General features: G+C 54.6%; 5 protein-coding genes and 1 non-coding gene across 6 annotated transcripts; 4 read left to right on the top strand and 2 right to left on the bottom strand.

The window, feature by feature from the left end:
- Nucleotides 1–3,631: 3,631 nt before the first annotated feature.
- On the bottom strand, nucleotides 3,632–4,645 carry COL26b_012418 (uncharacterized protein; the record flags this gene model as incomplete). Its single annotated transcript, XM_053185062.1, has 1 exon — nucleotides 3,632–4,645. One exon carries the CDS (start codon nucleotides 4,643–4,645, stop codon nucleotides 3,632–3,634), a length of 1,014 nt encoding a protein of 337 aa, XP_053030988.1.
- Nucleotides 4,646–10,609: 5,964 nt separating this feature from the next.
- COL26b_012419 (uncharacterized protein) lies at nucleotides 10,610–11,317 on the top strand (the record flags this gene model as incomplete). Its single annotated transcript, XM_053185063.1, has 1 exon — nucleotides 10,610–11,317. One exon carries the CDS (start codon nucleotides 10,610–10,612, stop codon nucleotides 11,315–11,317), a length of 708 nt encoding a protein of 235 aa, XP_053030989.1.
- Nucleotides 11,318–11,632: 315 nt separating this feature from the next.
- COL26b_012420 lies at nucleotides 11,633–11,704 on the top strand. The gene has a single exon. It is a non-coding gene; the product is annotated as a tRNA-Met (tRNA).
- A 2,116-nt stretch (nucleotides 11,705–13,820) lies between these two features.
- Nucleotides 13,821–14,673, top strand: COL26b_012421 (uncharacterized protein; the record flags this gene model as incomplete). Its single annotated transcript, XM_053185064.1, has 2 exons — nucleotides 13,821–14,456; nucleotides 14,518–14,673. 2 exons carry the CDS (start codon nucleotides 13,821–13,823, stop codon nucleotides 14,671–14,673), a joined length of 792 nt encoding a protein of 263 aa, XP_053030990.1.
- Nucleotides 14,674–14,941: 268 nt separating this feature from the next.
- COL26b_012422 (uncharacterized protein) lies at nucleotides 14,942–15,970 on the bottom strand (the record flags this gene model as incomplete). The annotated part of the gene is made up of 1 exon (XM_053185065.1): nucleotides 14,942–15,970. The coding sequence occupies one exon, from the start codon at nucleotides 15,968–15,970 to the stop codon at nucleotides 14,942–14,944; it is 1,029 nt and encodes a 342-aa protein (XP_053030991.1).
- Nucleotides 15,971–20,213: 4,243 nt separating this feature from the next.
- Nucleotides 20,214–21,446, top strand: COL26b_012423 (uncharacterized protein; the record flags this gene model as incomplete). The annotated part of the gene is made up of 2 exons (XM_053185066.1): nucleotides 20,214–20,342; nucleotides 20,559–21,446. The coding sequence occupies 2 exons, from the start codon at nucleotides 20,214–20,216 to the stop codon at nucleotides 21,444–21,446; spliced, it is 1,017 nt and encodes a 338-aa protein (XP_053030992.1).
- Nucleotides 21,447–21,449: the final 3 nt, after the last annotated feature.

The raw sequence follows: 21,449 nt of genomic DNA on the forward strand, positions 1-21,449 counted from the left end.
TTGAATAGAGTCAATATCTGAGATGCACAATCATCATCTCGAGTCTCCCTTTCCATCGCGAACGCATCTCAAATCTCAATCTATACGTGAGTATTCGACCATTTCACTCTACAGTCTACTTTCTACTCATTGAGAGCTAGCCCTCTCATCAAAAACGACGCACATATCCATAGTGAAGCTCACCACGGTCTTATTCATTCTCTCTGCTGCCGTCAATACAGATGCTGTCATGAGGTGTACCTGCGTTGGCGTCCATGGCGGCTCAAACCCCAGACAAGTTCAAGGTATGAGCTGCACGGTATACGGCAAGCAGTTGAACACTTTTCACTGCCTCGATCTCGACATTGTTGCTTACCAGCGGCTGTAACAAGGCACCCGGTGGAGCTTCGAATTTGGGAGGAAGTACGACGCTGCTCACCGGCAGTTTATAAGCGTTTCGTGTAAGTTTATACTTTGCATATGGGATGGGCTCTCACCAAAACGGTGCGGCCAGAACATACCGGATCGAAAGTGAGCAGGAACGCGAAAACGGTCTAACTCTGCAAGGGTTTCTAGTACTGAAAAGGCTCACTTTGATAAGAGCATGTACTTGGAGACGTCAAACGTCCTGATTCAGGTGAGGCTCAGTTCAATAAGCCATACATAAACTTCAGACCCAACAAGTTCACTCATGCATGAGCCCCCATACATAAATCCAGATGCGCTGCTTCTCCACAATGAATTGCAAAAGTTCAACATGAGTTTGAGTATGCTGATGCTATCGAATATACACGGTACTTCATGTCTCTTTCTCACACATGATTACCCACAGCGGCGTGTAAATGTGAGTCGGCGTCTTAGCGAGCAACCTTTCTGTCTCCGTCAATTTACCCAGAATCTGATCAGAGTTATGTCGTGCGTGGACATTTGTGGGCGGACTGAAAACGGAATCTCAGACATGCTCGGAGAAGTTCCACAGTTCGATAATGCAAGCACGAGCGACTAGCGTTCTCAACAGGATTACAACGAGGAGAAAGACAAACACGTCCATGTTGATTTGTGTATACTTTATAAAGATCTGTTTGGACTATTGGCACAAGTCGATACAGATGCAATTGGTTCTACGAACTGTGCTCCGTCAAGTGCTCTTCCTAAATGAGAGTACGCATGGTAGGAACAGGCACCGCGTAACTTATCCATCGGTCATAGTCACGTCCTAGTCTGGCTAAACGGTTTTCCGCGAGCAGCTCGGATACTTCGTATCCAGAACGACAACAGTACCGCTTTCGCTCGCTCGGCTTTATGTGACATTGTCGGTTTCGATCAGCGCAAACAACAGCAGATGAAAACATCATCGACACAAATAAGAAGGACTATTCAAACGCAACTTTGTACAGAATGTTCTTAGTTGTGATACTCCCGAAGTCTGTTGCTTAGTAACATCAGAGGTGATGGTATGTGGCGTTCCTCTCTAGTTATGATCGTAGACAAGTGACGATTCAGTATTGAGATGGCAGGATGAGTTGAGAAGACAGACTTTCTCATCGATTAGCCACACTCGCCACACAGTTCATGCCATTACCTGTTTGTTCCATCATTTTGTGCCTCATACTGCTCATCTCGTTCGATCACATCGACATGAGCATCATGATGTTCCTCAGCTCTTCTGCGCTCTTGAAAACCCGCGCCTGTCGTCAAAGCATTGAGATGGGACGGAGGCGCTCAATCATGCACGAACCCCCAACGACAGGAACGAAGTTTGGTCCTCGCATACGGCACATCTCCGTCTTCCGTCCCTCCGCTCGATAACACGCCCGATTTGACGCCGGCGTCGGGGCGTTACTCAGCCGAGCACGTGGCTGTGTAGTCAGTCATGCGTGGATGGATCTGTTCTCGCGCAATCAATGACAACCAGAAGAAAACACAAATAACCTACACAAAGTGCTTGGACTTTACCAACTGACAGGCAGTTGACACTTTCCACGCCACATCTCATCCCTCTGGGCACCGACCCCCATGTTCGCCGGTTGAAGCCTCACTCAGCCTCCTCGGACAACAACAGCGGCCCCCCACGGAATACCGCATCAGGAAAGCCAGCCTCTTCTTCGTGTCAAACCGTCAACAACAAAAGCCCGCCCTCGCAAAAGCGACCCGAAATATCCTCGTGAAAGATGGTCCCCGAGGGACACAAACGCCGATCATTCTCGCCGTCACGTTATTCCAAACACCAGAAACCACTAGACCAACCTCGGCTTCGAAACCCTCCCCAGCGTGCCTCACCGACGGGCACTAGCCGGTAGCCCAAGGAAACAAGGAGGGAAAGTAATCGAACGCCATCTGACTAGAATTAGCTGATCTCCCTCGCCCTCCTACCCAAGGTCTAAGACGCCAGCCATCCACACCAACAAAATCGTCGTTGGCAGGAAACTAGACAAGCCACACCTCCGTGCCATCCCACCCAACCAACCGTAGGGCGAAGAAGGGGTGCATAAGGGTTTAGTTGAAATAGATCCGAGTAGTAGTCAGTAGCAGTAGATTCACACGGCCGCCGACAGCCCAAATAGCACACCATTTGTCCACCGCTTTGTCCCTTTTCCCTTATCTTCCAACCATCGTTTTAAAAAAATTCCCGTCACCGCCGGCCGCTCAGATCTTTCCCCCGCGATCAAGAAACCGCGGGCGCTTTTTGGGGCGGGAGAGGGGTGCCGGGGGACCATCTCTACCCCACCACGGGCATTCTCCCCCGCCATCCAAGACATTGACGAACCTCACTGGGTGGGATACGGGCCAGAATGGATGAACGGGATTGCGTGTAAGCTAGCGGGAGACATGCGGAAGTCATCTCCGACTGAATATCGCAGAGATGCAGGCACGGAGAAGCTGAAACGTATACCCTCGCCAAGCGCCGTCGTTTGGGTAAGGTTGGGGGAATTTGGTGTTGTAAGGCGACTAGGTATGTGAGTGAGTGAGCGAGTTGCGCAAACGTGATCGACATCGAAAAAAAAGAGGAACCTGCGGGGTGCATCCGCACCACGCGGTCCTGGCTTTCACATGTCAGAAAAAAAGCTGGTCTCTCCCCCGAGGGACCTCCAAGACTTGGGCGTGTTCAACCCTTGCAGGCCTGCGTTTGTGTCAGTCCACAGGGAGCAAAAAGTTGAGATGGCAGATCCAACTCAACAGAATTGGAAGGGAGCATCATGATCATTCGAACCCGTGCAATATGCGACATGAAACTTATATGGCATAATGTTGTTCAATAGTATTTTATTGAACGAATAAAAAAAAAAGTGAAGAACTAAGAAGGGTATCCAAGAGCAGCCGCCCTTATAAGTTAGTAATAAATTTGGTGTAAGATTTTCTCCCGGACACAAGTCGTCGTGTCGTCGCCTCCCGCCAGCGGCCTGCATTTGAACCAATATCCCCCCTCTTGGAAACCAGCCTCATGAGCAGGATAATCATCAGCTGGCCTGACCAACCTGGATAACGTCCACATAGCGCCGTTCCCGTTTCTGATTCCCTCTAATCCCATGATGCCTTGCTTGCAACGAGATGAACGCCTGCTCCAAACAAATTGGCTTGTATCGTGAACCAACATATACATATATACTCGCACTTGCTTGTGGTATGACGACCTTGGCCCTAGTCATCTTCCCTAAAGTGCGTTAAGCTGAGCCTTCAGCTCCTCATTACCCTTGACCATATCTTCCAGCCACTCGGCCGCCATTGTAAGCATGGTGCTCTTGCTGAAGCCGCCACCTTTTAGGCCAGGTACAAGATCGCAAAGATCGTCAAAGCCTTCCTTGATCAGAGTCCGTCGCTTCTGCTCGCTTCGGATATGGTTTTCGCGTTTCTGAGCCTCCGTCAGGTTCTCACGGGGCGGTTTGGCGCCCGTCCCTGACTTGCGTCTGCGGCTCGCTGTTCCATTCTCTGCTGGTGGTGTGGCAGAAGGCTCCGTCTTCGTCTTTCGCTTCCGGGCTGCCTTTGTCGAAGGGCCGCTCTCCTCATCCTCCTCGTCGATGTCTTCCTTGGTGTTCCTGCTTTTCCTCCTCTTGCGTGGGGGAGCGTCGACATCCTCCTCCTTCTTCAAGACCTCGGAAGATTTCCGGCTGTGTCCCTTCCCTAAAGCATGTTCGCCATTCGGGCTTGGGGGCCGTGTGTTGTTTGTGCTTTCACTCCGTTCCAGACATTCCATGTATCTCAGCTGGCCCTTTGACAGGGCGTCGTATGATTCTTTGGGGTCGGGAACGAAGGCATCGGAGCGGCCAAACCGGGCGTCTGTACCCCACTGGATATCGATCGGAGCCTGGCTCGTTCGTTGGGTATTCACTCTTTCGCCGGGCGCCGGGCCGAAGAACATGTCTGCGAAGGTGCCGTCGTGGTTTTCGGTCAGGTCGGTCTGAGCAACGCTACCTCGCTCTGCTCGTTTGAAATCCTCCATGGGCTGGTGCCTTAGGTGGCCCACCGGAGGGCCCAGGGAATGCGTCACGTCTCGGTTGTTGTTGCTGAACATTGCGCTGGAACTTGTGTTGTTGGATCTTGATGAAGATCCATTCTGTAATAATGTGGCCGCTGCCAGAACATCGGCCGAATGGTGCTGGTCGAGAGACTGGTGCTGCTGCTGAGGAGGTGGTGGCGGTGGGGGCATCAAGTTTGAGCCCATAGACATCATGTCAGGGAAATCGGTGTGTGGTATAATATGGCCTGGGGAGGCCAAAGGTGGTGCTGGGGACTGGCCAAAAGACGTAGCCGTCCCCATGAAGGCGGGTGGTAGTTCTAGCCAAGCATCGCTGAAGTTGAGGCCTTCTCCGTACGAAGGGATGTTATACTGGTCCGCTCCAAGGTCTTCGAAGAAGGAACTCAATAACTTCGAGTCATCTGCGGTCAGGATAGGTGCGCCTGGAGCGGGTTCGGGAGGAGGATCGAGGTTGAAGTCTTGGAAGGAAGCGTCAACGGCATCTGGAGGAAGACGATGTTAGCATTTACCACAACCGGTAGCACTTGGTGAGAATGGAAGACGTGGGTTCATACAGCCGAAGGGCAAATTGGGGTCTGACGGCTGCGTCGAACCCATCCTGGGACGTTGTATGGCGAGCATGGATGCGTCTTGTGGCAACGGGACGGGAGTCGTCGAGACTGGGTGGTTTCGCCGGGGAGAGACGAACGGTACAGAGGCTCGGTTTGTGTAAGAATGAAGACGGACGGCTCGGCGGTGGATATGCGCATTCCTCTGGGGCTGTCGATATACTATAGGCACATGGCAGGAGGAACGTGTTTCGATCGGAAAGTGCAGTGCGTCCAATCTGTATACGAAAAGGCCTGCCTAGCTGAGATAGGGCGTGCGGAAGACGTTAAGATGTCGGGCAGTCTTTCGTCTGTCTTGTGATTTGGCGGAGTGGCGGCTGGTTGTTGTGGCAGCAGCAGTAAGAAGTAGTTGGAGCAGTTTGGCGGGAGACTGGAAGAGGCTGGTGGGTATGTTTGCCGTCTTTAGGAGCGCGCCGTGGCAGAGCAGGAAGAGGCCAGAGTCGTGCTGGTCAGGTTACGTAGAGGCGGCGGTGGGGTGGTGGCTGCGCTTAGGCGCCGCACCGAGTTTCTGGATTTCTAGTGCTTTGCCAGGAAAGGCGTGTTTGCCTCTTCTCGCTCGTCTGAAGAGCGGGGGAGTGAGGGGTGGGCAGAATGGACGGTGGTGTTGAGAGGACGGGCGTGCGAGACGAAGGCAGCCGTGCCAGGTAAGGAAGTTGAGGTGAGGTTAGGTGAGGTGAGGCGAGGCGCGAGGCGAGGTAAGGACCTGGGAGGCAGAGCAGAGCAAGAGCAGCGCAGAGCAAAGCAGACCAGACCTGACCTAGAAAGCAGCACACAGCTGGCTCGGCTTGGCTTGGCAGAGGAGGTGCGGAAGGTGTAGCAGTGCTACGTCTGGATTGAGCTCATGGACGAAGATGTCCAAGGTCTACCCCGAATGGCGGACGTTAATGCGGCCCATGCAGGGCTAAGAATAAGAAGACCCTTGAGACGTGTTGAACAGCTGGCGAAGAAGGTCGACAGCGCAGTCTGGTCTGGCCTGAGCCTGAGCCTGAGCCTGAGCCTGAGCCTGAGCCTGAGCCTGAGCCTGAGTGTGACGGGGCCAAGAGGTGGACGGGGGTACGTGTGTGTTTGTCGAAGATCGGATGCGGGCCCGAGTTCACTTGGGGCAATGCAGCATTCTCTGACGAACATAGACGCGCTGATGTTGGTGCGGGTGCGGAATCTGATTCTGACCTGACGCTGGGTGGTGCTGATGGTCAAGCCGAGCGGCGTCTGTCTTTTCACCCGTTCGTTCGCGCCCTGTACTGTACGAGTGAAGTGTACTTGACTTGTTGCTTGCATGCCCGGGTCAGGAGCTAAGGTAGTTGCAGCAAGCAATTGAGGGTGTCTTCCCGTTCCTGTTGTCAAATGGGCCCGAGATAATTAACGGGCAGATAAGATCAGGGTTAAGGGAAACGATGGTCACGGGCCCAGGACGGAGGGCTCGAAAGACCCCGTGGTTTTAGCTGCGGAAAAATGACGAGCATGAAATCAAGACGCTGCTGCTGAGTCGAAAAAGAATGAGTGTCTGGGGCACCAAGCAATCCAAACGGCTTCCCCCTGTTGATTGTTGACCGGGGGGGTTGTTGAGACCTGAGAGGAGGGGGTGTGGAAGCCCGGCACGGTCACGGTCACCTGCAGCGAGCTGCACGCCTCCGCAGTTAGTGCCAGCTGCAGCTGCTGGAATTAGGCAGGCAGGTGGTGGCCAGCAGAGGGCCCTGAGTCGGCGGTCCTTCTTCGTTGTCGGTTTTTTGTGCCTCTTTTTTTTTTTTTTCCTTCTTATTCCCTGCCCCCAACGATTGGCCTGTGGAGACCGTCGGATCGTGCGGACATGAGACAACCGGGGGAATCATCCAAACGGTGCTGATTCAGCGGCTGATGGCAGCGGCCAGGAGGCACGTATGATTGGGCACTCGCAGACAATGCGTCGTGCATCTACCCATGCTACCCATCTAGGCAGCTCGACCGGCGCGCCTCCGAGGCGTAGCGGGCTTATTCACATACAGCGGCATCACATGCCAACTCGGAGCTTTCTCGACCCTCAAGTGTCTCAATGTCTCCTCTCCTCTCCTCCTCCTTCCTCCCGCTGTCTTCTGTCAACTCTCCCTCCCTCGCCCCAGGAAATACCCTCCACCTTGCCGTTCTAGGCTTGGCGCGACAAGTACTTTGTACCGGTGCTCCGCATCATCGAACCTCCAAGCTTTCCCCAGCCCTTGGGGTAGCTTTCTTAGTTCCATCCGCACCCGACACCTTCCTTTCCCTTGACGCCGTTTGGCCACGACAAGTTTGCGAATTTGCTGCCCATTTTGCCCATCTTTCGGCCAAACTCGTTGCTTCCATCTGTCGCTTGGAACTAGATCTGTTACACCGCTCTCGTCTCGCCTCGCTCCGCGCTACGGACCAGTTGCAAGTTGCGCTTGTCGCCGTCCAATTGAATGACACTGTCGCTCCAACGTTGTTGTTGCAGTCCCAGCTCTGTCTCTGCTTCTGCCTCCGACTCCGACTCCGTCTCCGTTCTGCCTCTGCTCTGCATCTGTTTCGATCCTTTCGAGTCTCGCGTCCTGCCTGCCTGCCTGCCTCAAGTCGTAGTCCCAGGCATGGAACGTGTAGACTAGCGGCCGACGGATTACACTAAGGCACCTCACAGACACTCTGAACGGTCCAGCCGCCTCCAAAGGGGCCTCAAGCTACTGCCAGAACCATGGTCTAGCAGAACGGCACCAAACAAAGAAACAAAACACCGCCTCGGCCGATACGAAACGGCTGGCCGTCCCAGCCTGCTACTCTTGATTCCACCTTGTCAACTTCCAAACTGTCAATTCCTCCAGGCAAGAGGAACAAGCGCCGACGGCAAGGCAAGACACTGCACTTCAGATTCTGACGGCTAGTCGATCGCACTGATCGAGCCGGGAGTCCCAAGGCAAGCAAGGCCTCCCCTGTCCAGCACAGCTCAGCATCGCTCTCCATCTGCCGAGCCAACGCAAAACACCGTTCCCTTCAGGTCTCCTGTCAACCACACAAACTTCAGACTCGCTGTGAAGTCTTTTCTTCTTTGAGCCCGTCGCACTCGCATGGATTGCTGCGCCTAACCCTCTTCTGGTGCACCTGCGCCAAGTCGTTACCGCGCACTTCCTGGCTGTCAGCGTGAATACCGGCGTGACAGACCACCTGATTGCCCTCTGTGACCTCTCCAGCCAATTGCAGCCCGCTAATTTCAGGCTGTGGCAGACTGCTCAGGTGAAGAAGGTACACTACAGTCAGTGGCAGCCCAGTCATCAAAGTCTCTCGGTCACGCTTGCCACATTCGACCTTCCTCCAACCTGCCTGCCGAAGTATCCAATCGACACATGCTTCTCGGAGAGCAGTTCTTACCCCCTGCCTCCCCGCCTCCCCGTCTTCTCACTTTCTGAGGTCTGCAACCTCCGTCACTCCGTCACATCGTGGGACACACGTTGCCTTCCCCACAATTTCTTATTTCATTCCCGCCTATTCATCTTAGTACGTAAGGTACGCGATACTTTTCGATATTGGGCACTGTTCTTGCCCTGCCCTTGGCACTCGAGGGTTGGCGGCAGACGAACCGCCGTCACGAGACCCCACGAAGCCAATTGGCAAACATCCTTTAGGTCGCGCAACCAGCTCACCTTACCCTGGTAAGACGCGCCCATAAGTTCGCGATCCTGCTGCTCATCGACCTACCTTACTGCGGAGTACATATCCGCCCCCTGCTACCTCCCATTATTGTACTTGCCCAAACACTCCTCCTGCAGGACGCGTCCATGGCCCGAGGCATCTGGCAATCCTCAAGTGAAGGAATCGCCGGGCAGTGCCGAGAGACACTTGCTCTTAATAACCAAAAAGACCTTTCGTGCCTCCCTACACTACCTAGATGCCTCCAACCGGCATGATTCATACCTACTATGCGAAGCGGGTTGTCCGCTTGCCGCGCCTCTTCCCCATACCATACCTGACCTAACCTACCCGACCAACCATCCATCCTTACCTTATGCCTTACCACAGCTCGACCGTTTCTGCACCGCCCTGCCATCACTCACTGCTGGTCCTTCCTCTGCCTGGGGTAGCACCCCTTGTCTCCAGCCACATATCCTATTCACACACAATACATCCCACCAAAGTCTCATTCGGCCGGTTGCTTCTCACTCCATTGTACGGTTACATCATCGCGTATCCAATGCACAGACGCATCCTCCGTTTTGATACAGATCGCTGATTCTATGATTAGGAACAGTGCCAGTCCATCTGCCGGCACTGACGCCGAAGCCTCATGGCTGCCGTCGCATCTCGTCCCTCCGCAATGCTACCTCGGAGTCAGATGCCAATCCGCCGGAATGGCCTGCTCGAGCTCCAGGGAATTCCGCCAATCCTACGGCCCCTCCTGCGGGCCTATTTGCTGGGCTATGCCTCCGCCGTCGGCCCCAGGATCTTGACCCTGTTGCTGCAGTACATCACCAAGAGGCGCCCCAAAAACGGGACTGATGACAAGCAATGCGCTGGGTTCGTGGCGCAACTGAGGCGAATAGTCTTCGCCGGCCTCGATCCACAACGTTTTCCTACGTTTTGCGCCGTCATCGTTGGCGGTGGCTCTCTGTTAGAGGTATGTCACTAGACACCAGTGAGACGGACTCGGACGCCGGCTATGTGAGAAGGTGGATCGTCGTGTCTTCAGCTGAGGCTAGACCCCTCAACTGTGTGGCAACAAGACGACATGCGAACTTCAAAAGCCGTCTTTGCCATTAGCCCTGCCGTTGATAAGACGAAGAGTCCAATCTTGGGTCATCTTCAGCCTTTCAATGCCGCTGGTCGTAGGCTAGTCAAAGCACACTGCGTCCCTTGCATTCGTCTCTTTCTATAGGACGTCTGCAACTCATCTCACTGGCTTGGCGTCCTGGCTTCCTTTCGCTGGATCCTTTGGCTTGTGTTGGTTGCTGAGATGTTATGATAGGAACCACTTCGGAGGCTTCTCGAGCAGACTGCGAAAAGCCTCAGTGAGGCTACGCGTGTGAGGTATGTAGATCTGATATGATGGCCCGCTGTCGAGAAGCGCCGAGTCTAGTGTTGTGGGGTTCGTCTGGTGTTGGCAAATTCTAACTCGGGTCCAGGCTTGCAAGATGCAGCGCCACCTTCATTGCCGCCTGGTTTAGTCTGAAGCTCCTGCAGTCGAAGAAGACTGCGGGGTTCACAGAAGTAGTTCCAGTCAAGTCCGATGCTCCACCTGGAGTCCAGGAGAAGGAGATACGCTACGCCGGGCGAACACTCGACCTGACCCTATTCACACTCACCCGAGCTCTCGATGTGCTGGTGGGCGAAGTATGGTCTCGTAGGCGTGCACGTCGCGTAGCTCAGGGCAAATGGACTACGGTAAGACCAAATGCTTCCGACAATAGTTACCATTCATACTTATGCTCGCCAGGTTGAGTCAATCATCGGCAGGTTTACTGACCCATGCTTATTCGTCTCCTCATGTGCTCTGATCATGTGGGCGTGGTTTTACAACCCCTCCAGGCTCCCAATTGCTTACAACAAATGGATCAGCTCGGCGGCAAACGTAGACATGCGGCTGATTGAAGCCCTCCAAAGGCTGCGTGATGGCAAGCTCATCTACGGCAAAGATACTGGACAGGCAGAGTTGCTTCAGGGCATGTGCGCCAAGTACAAGTGGCCGATGGATTGGGGAGACCCAGCGAAATCCGTCCCCATTCCCTGCGAGATGGTCCACATGGGTGTCGGCCCGTCGTGCGAGCTCCATGCGTTGAGCCGTTTCTATCGGTCGTGGAAGTGGTCCATGGCCATGTACCTCCCGCTGAGCATGGCGCTCCTCGTACGGGGGCCCATCAACAAGAAGAGCCTCGTACGGGCTCTGCTCTCCGCGTCGCGGTCGTCGGCATTCTTAGGGACATACATTACCTTGTTTTATTATGGCGTGTGCCTCGCGAGGACCCGACTTGGGCCTCACATCATTGGCAAGGACCGGGACGCGAGACAGACGATCGACGCGGGATTCTGCGTCGGTACGGGATGCTGTATCTGCGGCTGGAGCGTTCTCGTCGAGACGCAAAGCCGTCAGAAGGACATGGCTCTCTTCGTTGCCCCCCGAGCCATGGCTACGCTGCTGCCACGCCGGTATGGCATGGACAAGCAGTGGAGAGAGACGGTTGTGTTCGCTGCTAGCACGGCGATAGTATTTACCTGCATCTTGGAGAACCCAAAGCGTGTAAGAGGTGTTCTTGGTAGTGTACTTGGATTGGTGTTGCGAAACTAGAGTTGGATCTTGGCATCATGAGCACAAGCCGGATAGAGGACTGTAAGATGTTGTAGAACATGGGGCATATGATTGGAAATCTGGTTTTGTTGTACTTTGTTGTAATGTCAGTTGGATAGAGCATTTCGGGTTCAAGAGTGGAGTTTCCAAAGGGTTGTACACACAAGGTTCATAGAGTGGTGGGCGACGGGTTGGGGCCGAATCTTGGCCTCACCCACAATCCAGTCACTGTCCGGGTTCACGAATGAGTCACAGCACACTCTCCACTGCGTGTGTCTTGAGGCAATTGTGGTCGTGAATTTTCAACAAGCAGCAAGCACGGTAGCTCAGGGGTAGAGCGCTGGGCTCATAACCCAGAGGTCCCTGGATCGAAACCAGGTCGTGCTATCACAGATTTCTTTTTGCTCATATTTGAACCTCCATATTTAGACGCGACTAACTTTTTTCTTGTGCCACTGCGATTACTTCTCCTGTAAGTGTGCATCTTACTATCGCCGCCGCCGTCGTCGTCATCGTCGTCGTCTCCACTATCGTCGTTCGTATTACATTATTATTGCTTTTGTTACTCTCATTATTATTCTTTCTACTACTCTTATCTAAGCACTTGTGAGGTCTGGTATCATCGTCTATAAGGGGAGTGATTAAGTACTTGAGAAATATACAGCGTAGACACAGGAAAATCAGGCAGTCTGTTTTGCATTTCTATTTTCCTGAAGATCGTAAATTCCATTTGAACCCCGCCTCGTCTGCCATCTTGGCATTCATTTCCACTTCCGTTTCCTTCGTCGTTTGCGCCTAATCTGGGCATGTAAACTTCCATTCGACGTAACGCGAAACTCTTTTCTTCATTCCAGATGTCTCCGAAGAATCAAACAGTTCCCATTGAGGACAATCAACCCAAGTGATCACCAGTTGGACACATTCATAGTGATAGCTCAACACCGCTGCCGGGCTGCCATCCAACGAAGTTCTGATAGATCGACTCCGTTATCGGTGCGACGACATCGCCAAGGTCATGATTGCGTATGCTGTGGTCGGCGAATCGACGGACTACGGGCGTAGCTCATTGCCGGCGCCGATCCATCTCGGGGCCGGGTTTGAGTTTCTCGGGGATAAGCGTCCTAGGGCGGGGCCGGCCCGGCCCCGCCGCCACGGCCTCCCACCGCAATCAAGTAACGACCCCCGGCAACGAGGCCCACTGGTCATTTACTTTGTCCAATCCTACGCCTTGGCTTCCACCCTCCAATTGAACTGGCAAACTTAGTTCCCATGTCTTTGCATGATTCAAGCTCTGCTCGGCAATCAGAGTTGATTGTGGGCTTCCGTGCTGCGACGTTGACGTTGTAGGACGATAGCGTCGGCAGGCGAGAATCTACCAAAGCATTATTAATTGCAATGATTGGACCTTTCGGAACCGGCAATTACCCTGGCTACTCGACCGTTAGAAATGGAGTATGATACGCAATGTTGGCCCATTTTACGAATGGCAAGCCGACTCTTGGGCAGCAAGCAGCGGACCAAGACTTGCAGCGGCCAGATTCGCAAACTTGAGCACGGTAGAAGCTGGTAATGTCTGTTGCCAAGTCCACATCTGCTCAGCTGCCACGAAAAAATGTCAAAAGCCTCTGGCGCAGATTCTTCTCAAAAAGGGGGATCATTATTGCTTCTGTCATCTGGGTATCAGCAGCCATCATCGCAATGGGCCAATTAGAGCCTCTGCTCGATATTGAAAGGGAAAGCTTGGCGCAGATTTCCACGAGGGATTCCGGAGGCTCCCCCGCCGCAACAGCCCCTTTCAATAACTCGACGTTGCCCTTTGTGTTGTTTCCGGGACCCCCTGTAACAAACAACAGCCAACAGTTGATTGCCAGGCAGTCACACAGTTTCTTTGGCAAACCAGCTTGCGCGCTTGGCAGAATGCCATGCACTTTAGACCAGATCAAAGAAGCAAGTAAGGAGATGACTGCAGAGCCAAGTCCCAAGAAGAAAAGGGAGAAAAATACTCTCAAAATCGCTCATCCTATTCAAACAGACAGGCAGCAGAGGAAGGAATGTTTCCTAGAAGACAGTGATACGACCGAAACGAGGATCCCTGGCGTGGATCACATCGCGCCGTTCCTTCGGGTCGGGGCTGCCTGCGTGGGCAATCCGATTCCGAATGCCGGCCCCGGTCCCCTCCCTGAACCTCTTTCCTTGGCCCTGGAGGAAGGCTGAAAGACAGATATGGAATACTCTTCGTATTGCAGAGTATTGAACGTATAAGAACATGCTGCCCACTGATCACACCCTCTGGAGAAAAACAAAGCGCTAGAGACCAGGGTCCTTTCCTTTACCCACCTTCCTTTCTCTCTCTTCCCTTCCCCAGGCCCTTTACCTCACTCACTCACCTTTGAAATTTCACTTCTCACCTTCACCTGGGCTCTGCGATTTTTCGTTTCCCATAAATAGAAACTTCACAAAACACCAAAACCTCCATACCTCGAGCAGTGCTAAACCGCCGAAAATGAAGTTCACCATCTCCATCATTGCGGCCTCGCTCACTGCCGTGGTCGCCGGCAACCCTGTCCAGGCGCGCGTTGACACCATCACCACCCGCGCCGCCAATGGCACCAACTGCACCACCGCCCTCCCGGTCAACTACGGCGCCCTCATCTTCAACGGCCTGGACATGATCGACATCTGGGGCCCCCTCGACGTCCTCCAGCTCAACGCCCACGCCTACAACATGAACGTCCACCTCATCGCGCCCACCATGGACCCCATCATCGCCGGCGTCGTCAACGCCAGCGACCCGACCCTCAACAAGTTCGGCTCCAACTTCTGGCCCGTCATCCAGCCCACCGCCACCTTCGCCGACGACCTCGACCTCGACGTCCTCATCGTCCCCGGCGGCCCCGGCGTCCGTGCCGCTGGTCTCGAGCCCATCGTCGAGTACATCAAGGAGATGTACCCCAAGGTCAAGTACCTCATCACCATCTGCACCGGCGCCAGCCTCGCCGCGCGTGCTGGCGTCCTCGACGGCAAGCGTGCCACTACCAACAAGCGCGCCTGGGCCCAGATGACTGCCTTCGGCCCCAAGGTGAACTGGGTTGCCCCGGCTCGCTACGTCATTGACGGCAACATCTGGTCTTCATCTGGTGTAAGTTCATCTCCAACTCAGTCTGAATGAAGTAGGAGCTCCTTACTGATGTGAAATGTAGGTCACCTCCAGCTTGGATCTTACCTACGCCTTCGTCGCCGAGGTCTACGGCCAGAACCAGAGCACCCTCATCGCCAACACCATGGAGCACACCCCCCTCGCCGCCGACGACGATGTCTTCACCGACATCTGGAGCGTTCCTCACACCAACAACTAAGCAAGAACGAAGAATCTTGGTTTCGGGATTTTTTGATCCTTTGGGTTTCCATTTCTTCTTGAGAGTTGGTTGCATAGAAGATGCATAGCAAGCGAGGATTTTGTTTCGAGAGAGAACACTGCACCGAGGTGCAGGTATGAAGCAGAGATTTGGCCCGAGAGCCATTAGAATTCAGGTCTATCTGATGAATACAGGCCAAAGTTTCCCATACACCTTCGCTGTTCGTTACACGTGATATGCTGGTACTTTACTGTGAAGTTCCCCCAGTTCAAGCAGACTTGGACGCCTTCTCGGCTGCGAGCATCTGGTGGATGCTCTCCTTGAGCGTGACCTCGAGAGGGGTAGGCTTGATCCCCAGAACTTTCTCCGCCTTGCTAGTGTCAATGTTGTACGTCTCCTCGATCTTGCCATATCCGGGACGACCCTCCGGAATCCTGTGCTTCAACTCCGGGACTGCCTCGCGAAGGACATCCGCCGCAGTCTGCCAGTCAAAGTGTGTGCCGATGATGAACCTCTCACCAGCAGCCTCGGGCCTCTCAATGGCGTTGAGCAGAGCCTGGGCAACATCCTTGACGTCGGTCGATGCGGCAAAGTCCGTCGGGAAGACCGACTCGGCGCCAACCAGCTTCCACAAGAGACCGACCGACGTCGCTAGCCGGTTGAGGTCGAGCTTGCCTAGGTAGGGACCAAACACCCAAGGAGGGCAGATGTTGGCCAGCGTAAAGGCGACATCCTTGTTCGCGCCCATCCACTTCCACATCGCGCTCTCAGCGAGTCCCTTCGAAGCACAGTACGCCGCCACGCCGCTGTCTGTCTTGGCCGCCTCCTCGTACGTCATGGGGTTCCAGTCCTTCTCGGTGTAGACATATCCCGCGCGGTAGCCCTGTGACAGGTCGATGACGGACGCGAACGATGAGACGTTGGCGATGCTCTTTACTTGGGCGCCATACTGCTTCGCAGCCTCGAGGATGGCGACGGAGCCGTTGATGGCGGGTTGGAGGAGGTCGGCCTCGTTGTCCTTGGGGTCGACGATGAAAGGGGACGCTGTGTGGACGATGCCAGTAACGCCGGCGAGGGCGTCCTTGTAGGACTCGTGCTTGGTGATATCCGGGACGATGGCGAAGGTGAGGCGGTCTGATGAAGCGGCTTCGGGGAAGGTTGAGCGGAGGTTGGCAAAGGAGGATTCGGATCGGGCCGTGGCGCGAACCTTGTAGCCGCGCTCGAGGGCGAGACCGACCACGTGGGTGCCAATGTAACCGTTGGCGCCGGTCACCAGGAGTGTTTGTGTGGATGCCATTGCGATGTAGGTATTTGCGTTTGGTTGTGTGAGTTAACTTCGTTTGTTGGATCTGTATTCTTGGATGTCACATCATGTCTTCTGCCCGACTTTGAGCTTCGTTATATACTCTTCAAGAAATACCTTGCGAGTCATAAGCACCGTCTCACTTCATGATGATTCGCAGTATAGAGCCTTGATGGCGACCCCGTAGGCCCCGACGTCGTATTCCACTCCGGCACTTGCAATGCAGCGGATGGCATTCAAGATGACACCATTCGGAGGGATTGTTAATACACATTGTGGGTAAGTAGACGACCTTGCGGCTCTGAAGTCGCTGTTTACGGTAACTGTTTTGACCACTTGGTCATCCTGAATCGCAATACTCCATTCAATTTCCCCGAGACGGATGAAATCTCGCCCGTGTAAACAGCAGCTCCTTTGGGAATGAGTAAGCGATGGCTTGGTAAGACGAATTGTCTAGTCGACAACTGTATGTAAGGTCGTGATGTCCGATCTCTAGTCCGGCCTTAAGTCTTCGAGTGAGAGTCGAGTGTCGTGGACAACGGGCTTTTCGCCGAAGTTCTCAAGGTGAAGTTGCGGCGATAAGCTGGTCGTGGGGGTCCGTGGGGGTCCTAGCGGCAGCTGCACTGGAGGTGGTCAGCAATTGCTTCTGGTGTTGCATAACTGTACAACTTGTGCACATTAGTATTCCCGACTTGGGCCGACGTCATCGGCCTATTTTACGTCAAGTTTACCACACCAAAGCCGAACACCACCGGTGGGGGGTTTCTCGGTGTATGTCGGGTCCACCTAAGGTGAACGCCGCTCACCGAGACGGAAACCTTGAAATACTTGAGCTCAAGATCTCATCTAGATTACTTTTCCAAGCGCAAGGAGCCCAGATATCATGGTCACACGGTTAAAGATACACGCCTCACGCATATCTCTGACCAATGAGCATAGTCGAATCGAGCTCCGCCAGGCTACTCGTCCTCAAGCAGGATCATGATAGATCCCGAGTTCCATTCGTGATGCCGCTGTCACTCAGGCACGAGGCCTCCCGCGGTAACCGCAAGAAGGAGAGCCCACTGATTATGCAAGCCGGAAGGTGGATTGCGATTTGCAGGATCAAGCTGCCAGCGCTGACGACGTTCCCGACTTACACGCCCGCAACGTCCCGGTTGTCCAGCCGCGGCTGCCAAGTGACCCACTGGATTGCACACGAACCCCAGGTCGTTGAAGAGTCTCTGAGGCTAATCGCTGCTAGATGAGACGAGGTTCCAGATCTCCAGGCACGCGCTCCTGTACCCCGGCTCGGCAAACGGTAGCTTAATGTATGGCATCGGGGCAGCGGTCGGGAGGAACCGGAACCGGAGCGGAAATCTGGGGTAGGTCGGGTCGAACCTCGACGAGGGCGCATCATTCCGGGGCGGCTGGCGGCAAACGGGGCCAGCTCGATGCTTGGACGACTACGTTCCCGTAGCCGTGCTCCATGTAAGTCGGACGCACCCTGGTAAAGGTGGACTTGGAAGACAACGACGTCCCTATCGAGGCCATGGGAGCACGGCCAGATGAGCAGTGGCATATCGCAAGTTTCAACGCTGACCGCACAGCCTGCGCCCTTGACATGTCAAGTTTGTAAGCCAGAGGCAAATGTAAGCAGTGAAGAGTCTGATGATCTGACAAAATCTGCTCGTCTGATTTTGGACAGCTCTAGCAGGCTTATGAGGAAGCTAGCTGAAGAATTTGGCCGAGCGGCTCAACCACCTTGTTTAATGTACACAGAAAGGACCAGGATGCTCCTCAGGGGTACATATCGTACGTGTCGTTGGTGGAGGGAATGTGACGGTAGAGTCATATCATGCCAGGTCAATCGATGTTCAGACCATGCAAAATGATCCAATCTTGGCCGTGGCGCCGCCAGCTGGCGGGCGTCAGAGGGCCGGCGGCAAACACAAAGACCGCGGCATTGACGTTGACGGGTATCCTCGGTAGCGGCCATCGTCAGTCCCGATATATTCGGGAGTTGCAAGACGACATAGGCGAAGCCAGGAGCTCTGGGGGCCGATGAAGCCGTGATGCTCCGGCGCTTCGGGCCAGGCGTTCTGGCTTGTTAGCTCATTGGGTTGGGGGAGTCGTGAGCAGATCTCGGACCCCACCCAAGCCGGAATGGCACCAGCCCTGTTTTGATGGACCAGGTTTGCAATCAAGCGGCAGGCCAAGGCCCGAATGGCAACAGGACTGAACTGATCCGATGTACCTCGCATGTACACCAAGTTGGCGATGGCGTATCAGTACCCAGAAATGGAATTACAGCAGCGGTGGATGTGTATTTTTGTGCACATGGTTCCAACATGTTCCAACACAGACGAGGGAGCGGAAGTCGGATCCAAATCAGGAGCGATCCATATTGGATGACCGAGAACGGAGTGTTAAACGGCCCTTCTCGCCCATTATCTATGATGAGCTAAAATCAGCCGAGTCGAGGAAGTGCCTCATGGACCAGGCAAGGCGTTTCATTAGCTGGGCTCAGTCAAGCTTGGCGGGTTGAGCGACAATATGGAGCAGTGAGTGATTTATGGAGCTGTCGATTTTTTTCTCTCACAGGTCAGGTCGCTGTCGGCGAAGGTCAAATAAAGCCGGCGGCAGGGATGTGTGATGCATGGTGTTTGGTGCTAGGGGCGTCTGGGAGGATTGGCGAGATGGTGAGAGGTGAGCTGTTTGAACCCTGTGGCATGTCGTGTCTTGAATCCAGTTGAGAATGACAATAAAAAGAAGCGACCCTCAAAAACTGGAACGGTGAGAGGATCACAAAAGGCGCCAAAGCTTTGGCGTGGGCCATTGTGCATGGTGGCAGTGGTGTCGGACATTGTTGATGTCGACCAGGGGGGGTAGCTGCGAGCTGATGTAACGAGGGGCAGGCCAGCAACGCCCAGCAGGGGGCCAAGGATAAGGTGCCGGAGCTGACTTTTTTCTCGCTGGAAACCCAGGGAAGCTGCGGCGTGCCCCTCCATTGCCCCTCCTCGCGAGAGGTAGACGACCACCGACCGTCCTGACCCTGACAATGCTGGCCTGCTCGAGTCCGGTGAAGAAGAAGTGACACCACCACCGCGCCCCGCCGGGGAATGAGGCGAGGGAGGATACGATAGATCAGGATTCAGGAGAAACAAACCATTGCTTAGTCGTTCATCATGAGATGTTTGATGGAGGAGACATGGAGCTCGGACAATACGGGATGTAGTTGAGGTGTCAAAATAAGTGGTGAGAAGGCAGAGGCCGCCACAGTCGCCGTCAACACGATCCTACCGCCGCCGCACCTGTGCTGTGTGTTTTGAAGTACCCTCCCTGTCTTTTGGTTATACGGAGGTCGGATGGCAAGATGATGGATGCCGACATTCGATGTAATGATTCCAATGATTGGCATTGGCAAAGTGACACTGGCAAGCTATACCCAGCACCCGGAGGGTATCAGGTATCCGGCTAACGCATCGACACTCAAAAATTGGCAGCAGCGCCTTCCCGCTTGATGCCCCGCCTTGGCTGTAAAAAGACGCACACCTGCTTGGAAGGAGTGGATGAGAAGGCACGACATGGGAAAGTACGAGACACGCGTTACGGGAGGAGCTTGCCTGTTGCCAAAAAGTGTGTGTCACTCACCAGCTCACCCGGCGTCGACCGGGCAATCGCCCATCTCAACCATCCCGTCGCCTGCACCGGCGATACTGGGAGTCACCCCTGCGGAGTGGCCCTACCTGGTACCTCCCTAACTTGCGTCAAGTCCGCACCCGCATTGAGGCTGGTGGTGGTGGTGGTGCTGCTGGCGAGTGTGAGGTGCACTTCCTACCCTCTTTCTTGGCCTGGGCCACCGCACGGCGTGGGCGTGGGCATGGGCGTGGGCATTGGCGTTGCGTTGGAAAGACCACCCCACCATCTTCCCTCAACCAAATTTACAAAAGGATCTCGCGCGCCCTTCCACCTCCATCCATTCCGTCCTTCTCTCCCTTCTTCTGCCATTGAAAATCTCTTCCACACCTCGATCCATCTTTGATCTCGTCAAACCGACGTGATACCCAAACAAGGTGAGCACCAGCTCCGTCCATAGCTCTAAGAGCTGTACACAGCTTCTGCAACCCCACTCTGCCCCTCGATAACCAACCCGCCATCGCCGCAAACTTCGTCATATCACAGTTGTCGTCGCAGAAATCTGACTGACTCTCGTCATCTTCATAGACACTTTTTTATACACACCTAAGCAGACAACATGGCTCCCATCAAGGTCGGCATCAACGGCTTCGGCCGCATTGGACGTATCGTCTTCCGCAATGCCATCGAGCACCCCGAGGTCGAGATCGTTGCCGTCAACGACCCCTTCATTGAGACCAAGTACGCTGTGAGTATCACCCCACCTACCCCTCCAAACTCGGCATGACTTCACATCCATCACCACCACCACCACCGCTGTCATCTACATCTCGCCACCCGCGTTTGGTAAACAAGAAGGCCGTCATGAATGGAGGCCAATTGAAACCATGGGTCGGGACGGCCGGACACATGCTATCACTCATATCAGCCCCATCTGTCGCATTTACTGACTCGCTCTTCACAGGCCTACATGCTCAAGTACGACTCCACCCACGGCATCTTCAACGGCGAGATCAAGCAGGAGGGCAACGACCTTGTCATCAACGGCAAGACCGTCAAGTTCTACACCGAGCGTGACCCCGCTGCCATCCCCTGGAAGGAGACCGGCGCCGACTACGTCGTCGAGTCCACTGGTGTCTTCACCACCACCGACAAGGCCAAGGCCCATCTTCAGGGCGGTGCCAAGAAGGTCATCATCTCTGCTCCCTCCGCCGATGCCCCCATGTACGTGATGGGTGTCAACGAGAAGTCCTACGACGGCAGCGCCGACGTCATCTCTAACGCTTCTTGCACCACCAACTGCTTGGCTCCCCTCGCCAAGGTCATCAACGACAAGTTCGGCATCGTTGAGGGTCTCATGACCACCGTCCACTCCTACACTGCTACCCAGAAGACCGTTGACGGTCCCTCCGCCAAGGACTGGCGTGGTGGCCGCACCGCTGCTCAGAACATCATTCCCAGCAGCACTGGTGCCGCCAAGGCTGTCGGCAAGGTCATTCCTGAGCTCAACGGCAAGCTCACCGGCATGTCCATGCGTGTCCCTACTGCCAACGTCTCCGTCGTTGACCTGACTGCCCGCATTGAGAAGGGTGCCAGCTACGACGAGATCAAGCAGGCCATCAAGGAGGCCGCTGAGGGTCCCCTCAAGGGCGTCCTGGCCTACACCGAGGACGATGTCGTCTCCACCGACATGATCGGCAACCCCAACTCCTCCATCTTCGACGCCAAGGCCGGTATCTCCCTGAACAACAACTTCGTCAAGCTCGTCTCCTGGTACGACAACGAGTGGGGTTACTCCCGCCGTGTCCTCGACCTCCTGGCCCACGTCGCCAAGGTCGATGCCTCCAAGTAAATG

The sequence above is a fragment of the Colletotrichum chrysophilum genome (genome assembly GCF_026319265.1).
Source record: "Colletotrichum chrysophilum strain AFK26 chromosome Unknown scaffold_175, whole genome shotgun sequence".
NCBI classification, from domain to species: domain Eukaryota; kingdom Fungi; phylum Ascomycota; class Sordariomycetes; order Glomerellales; family Glomerellaceae; genus Colletotrichum; species Colletotrichum chrysophilum.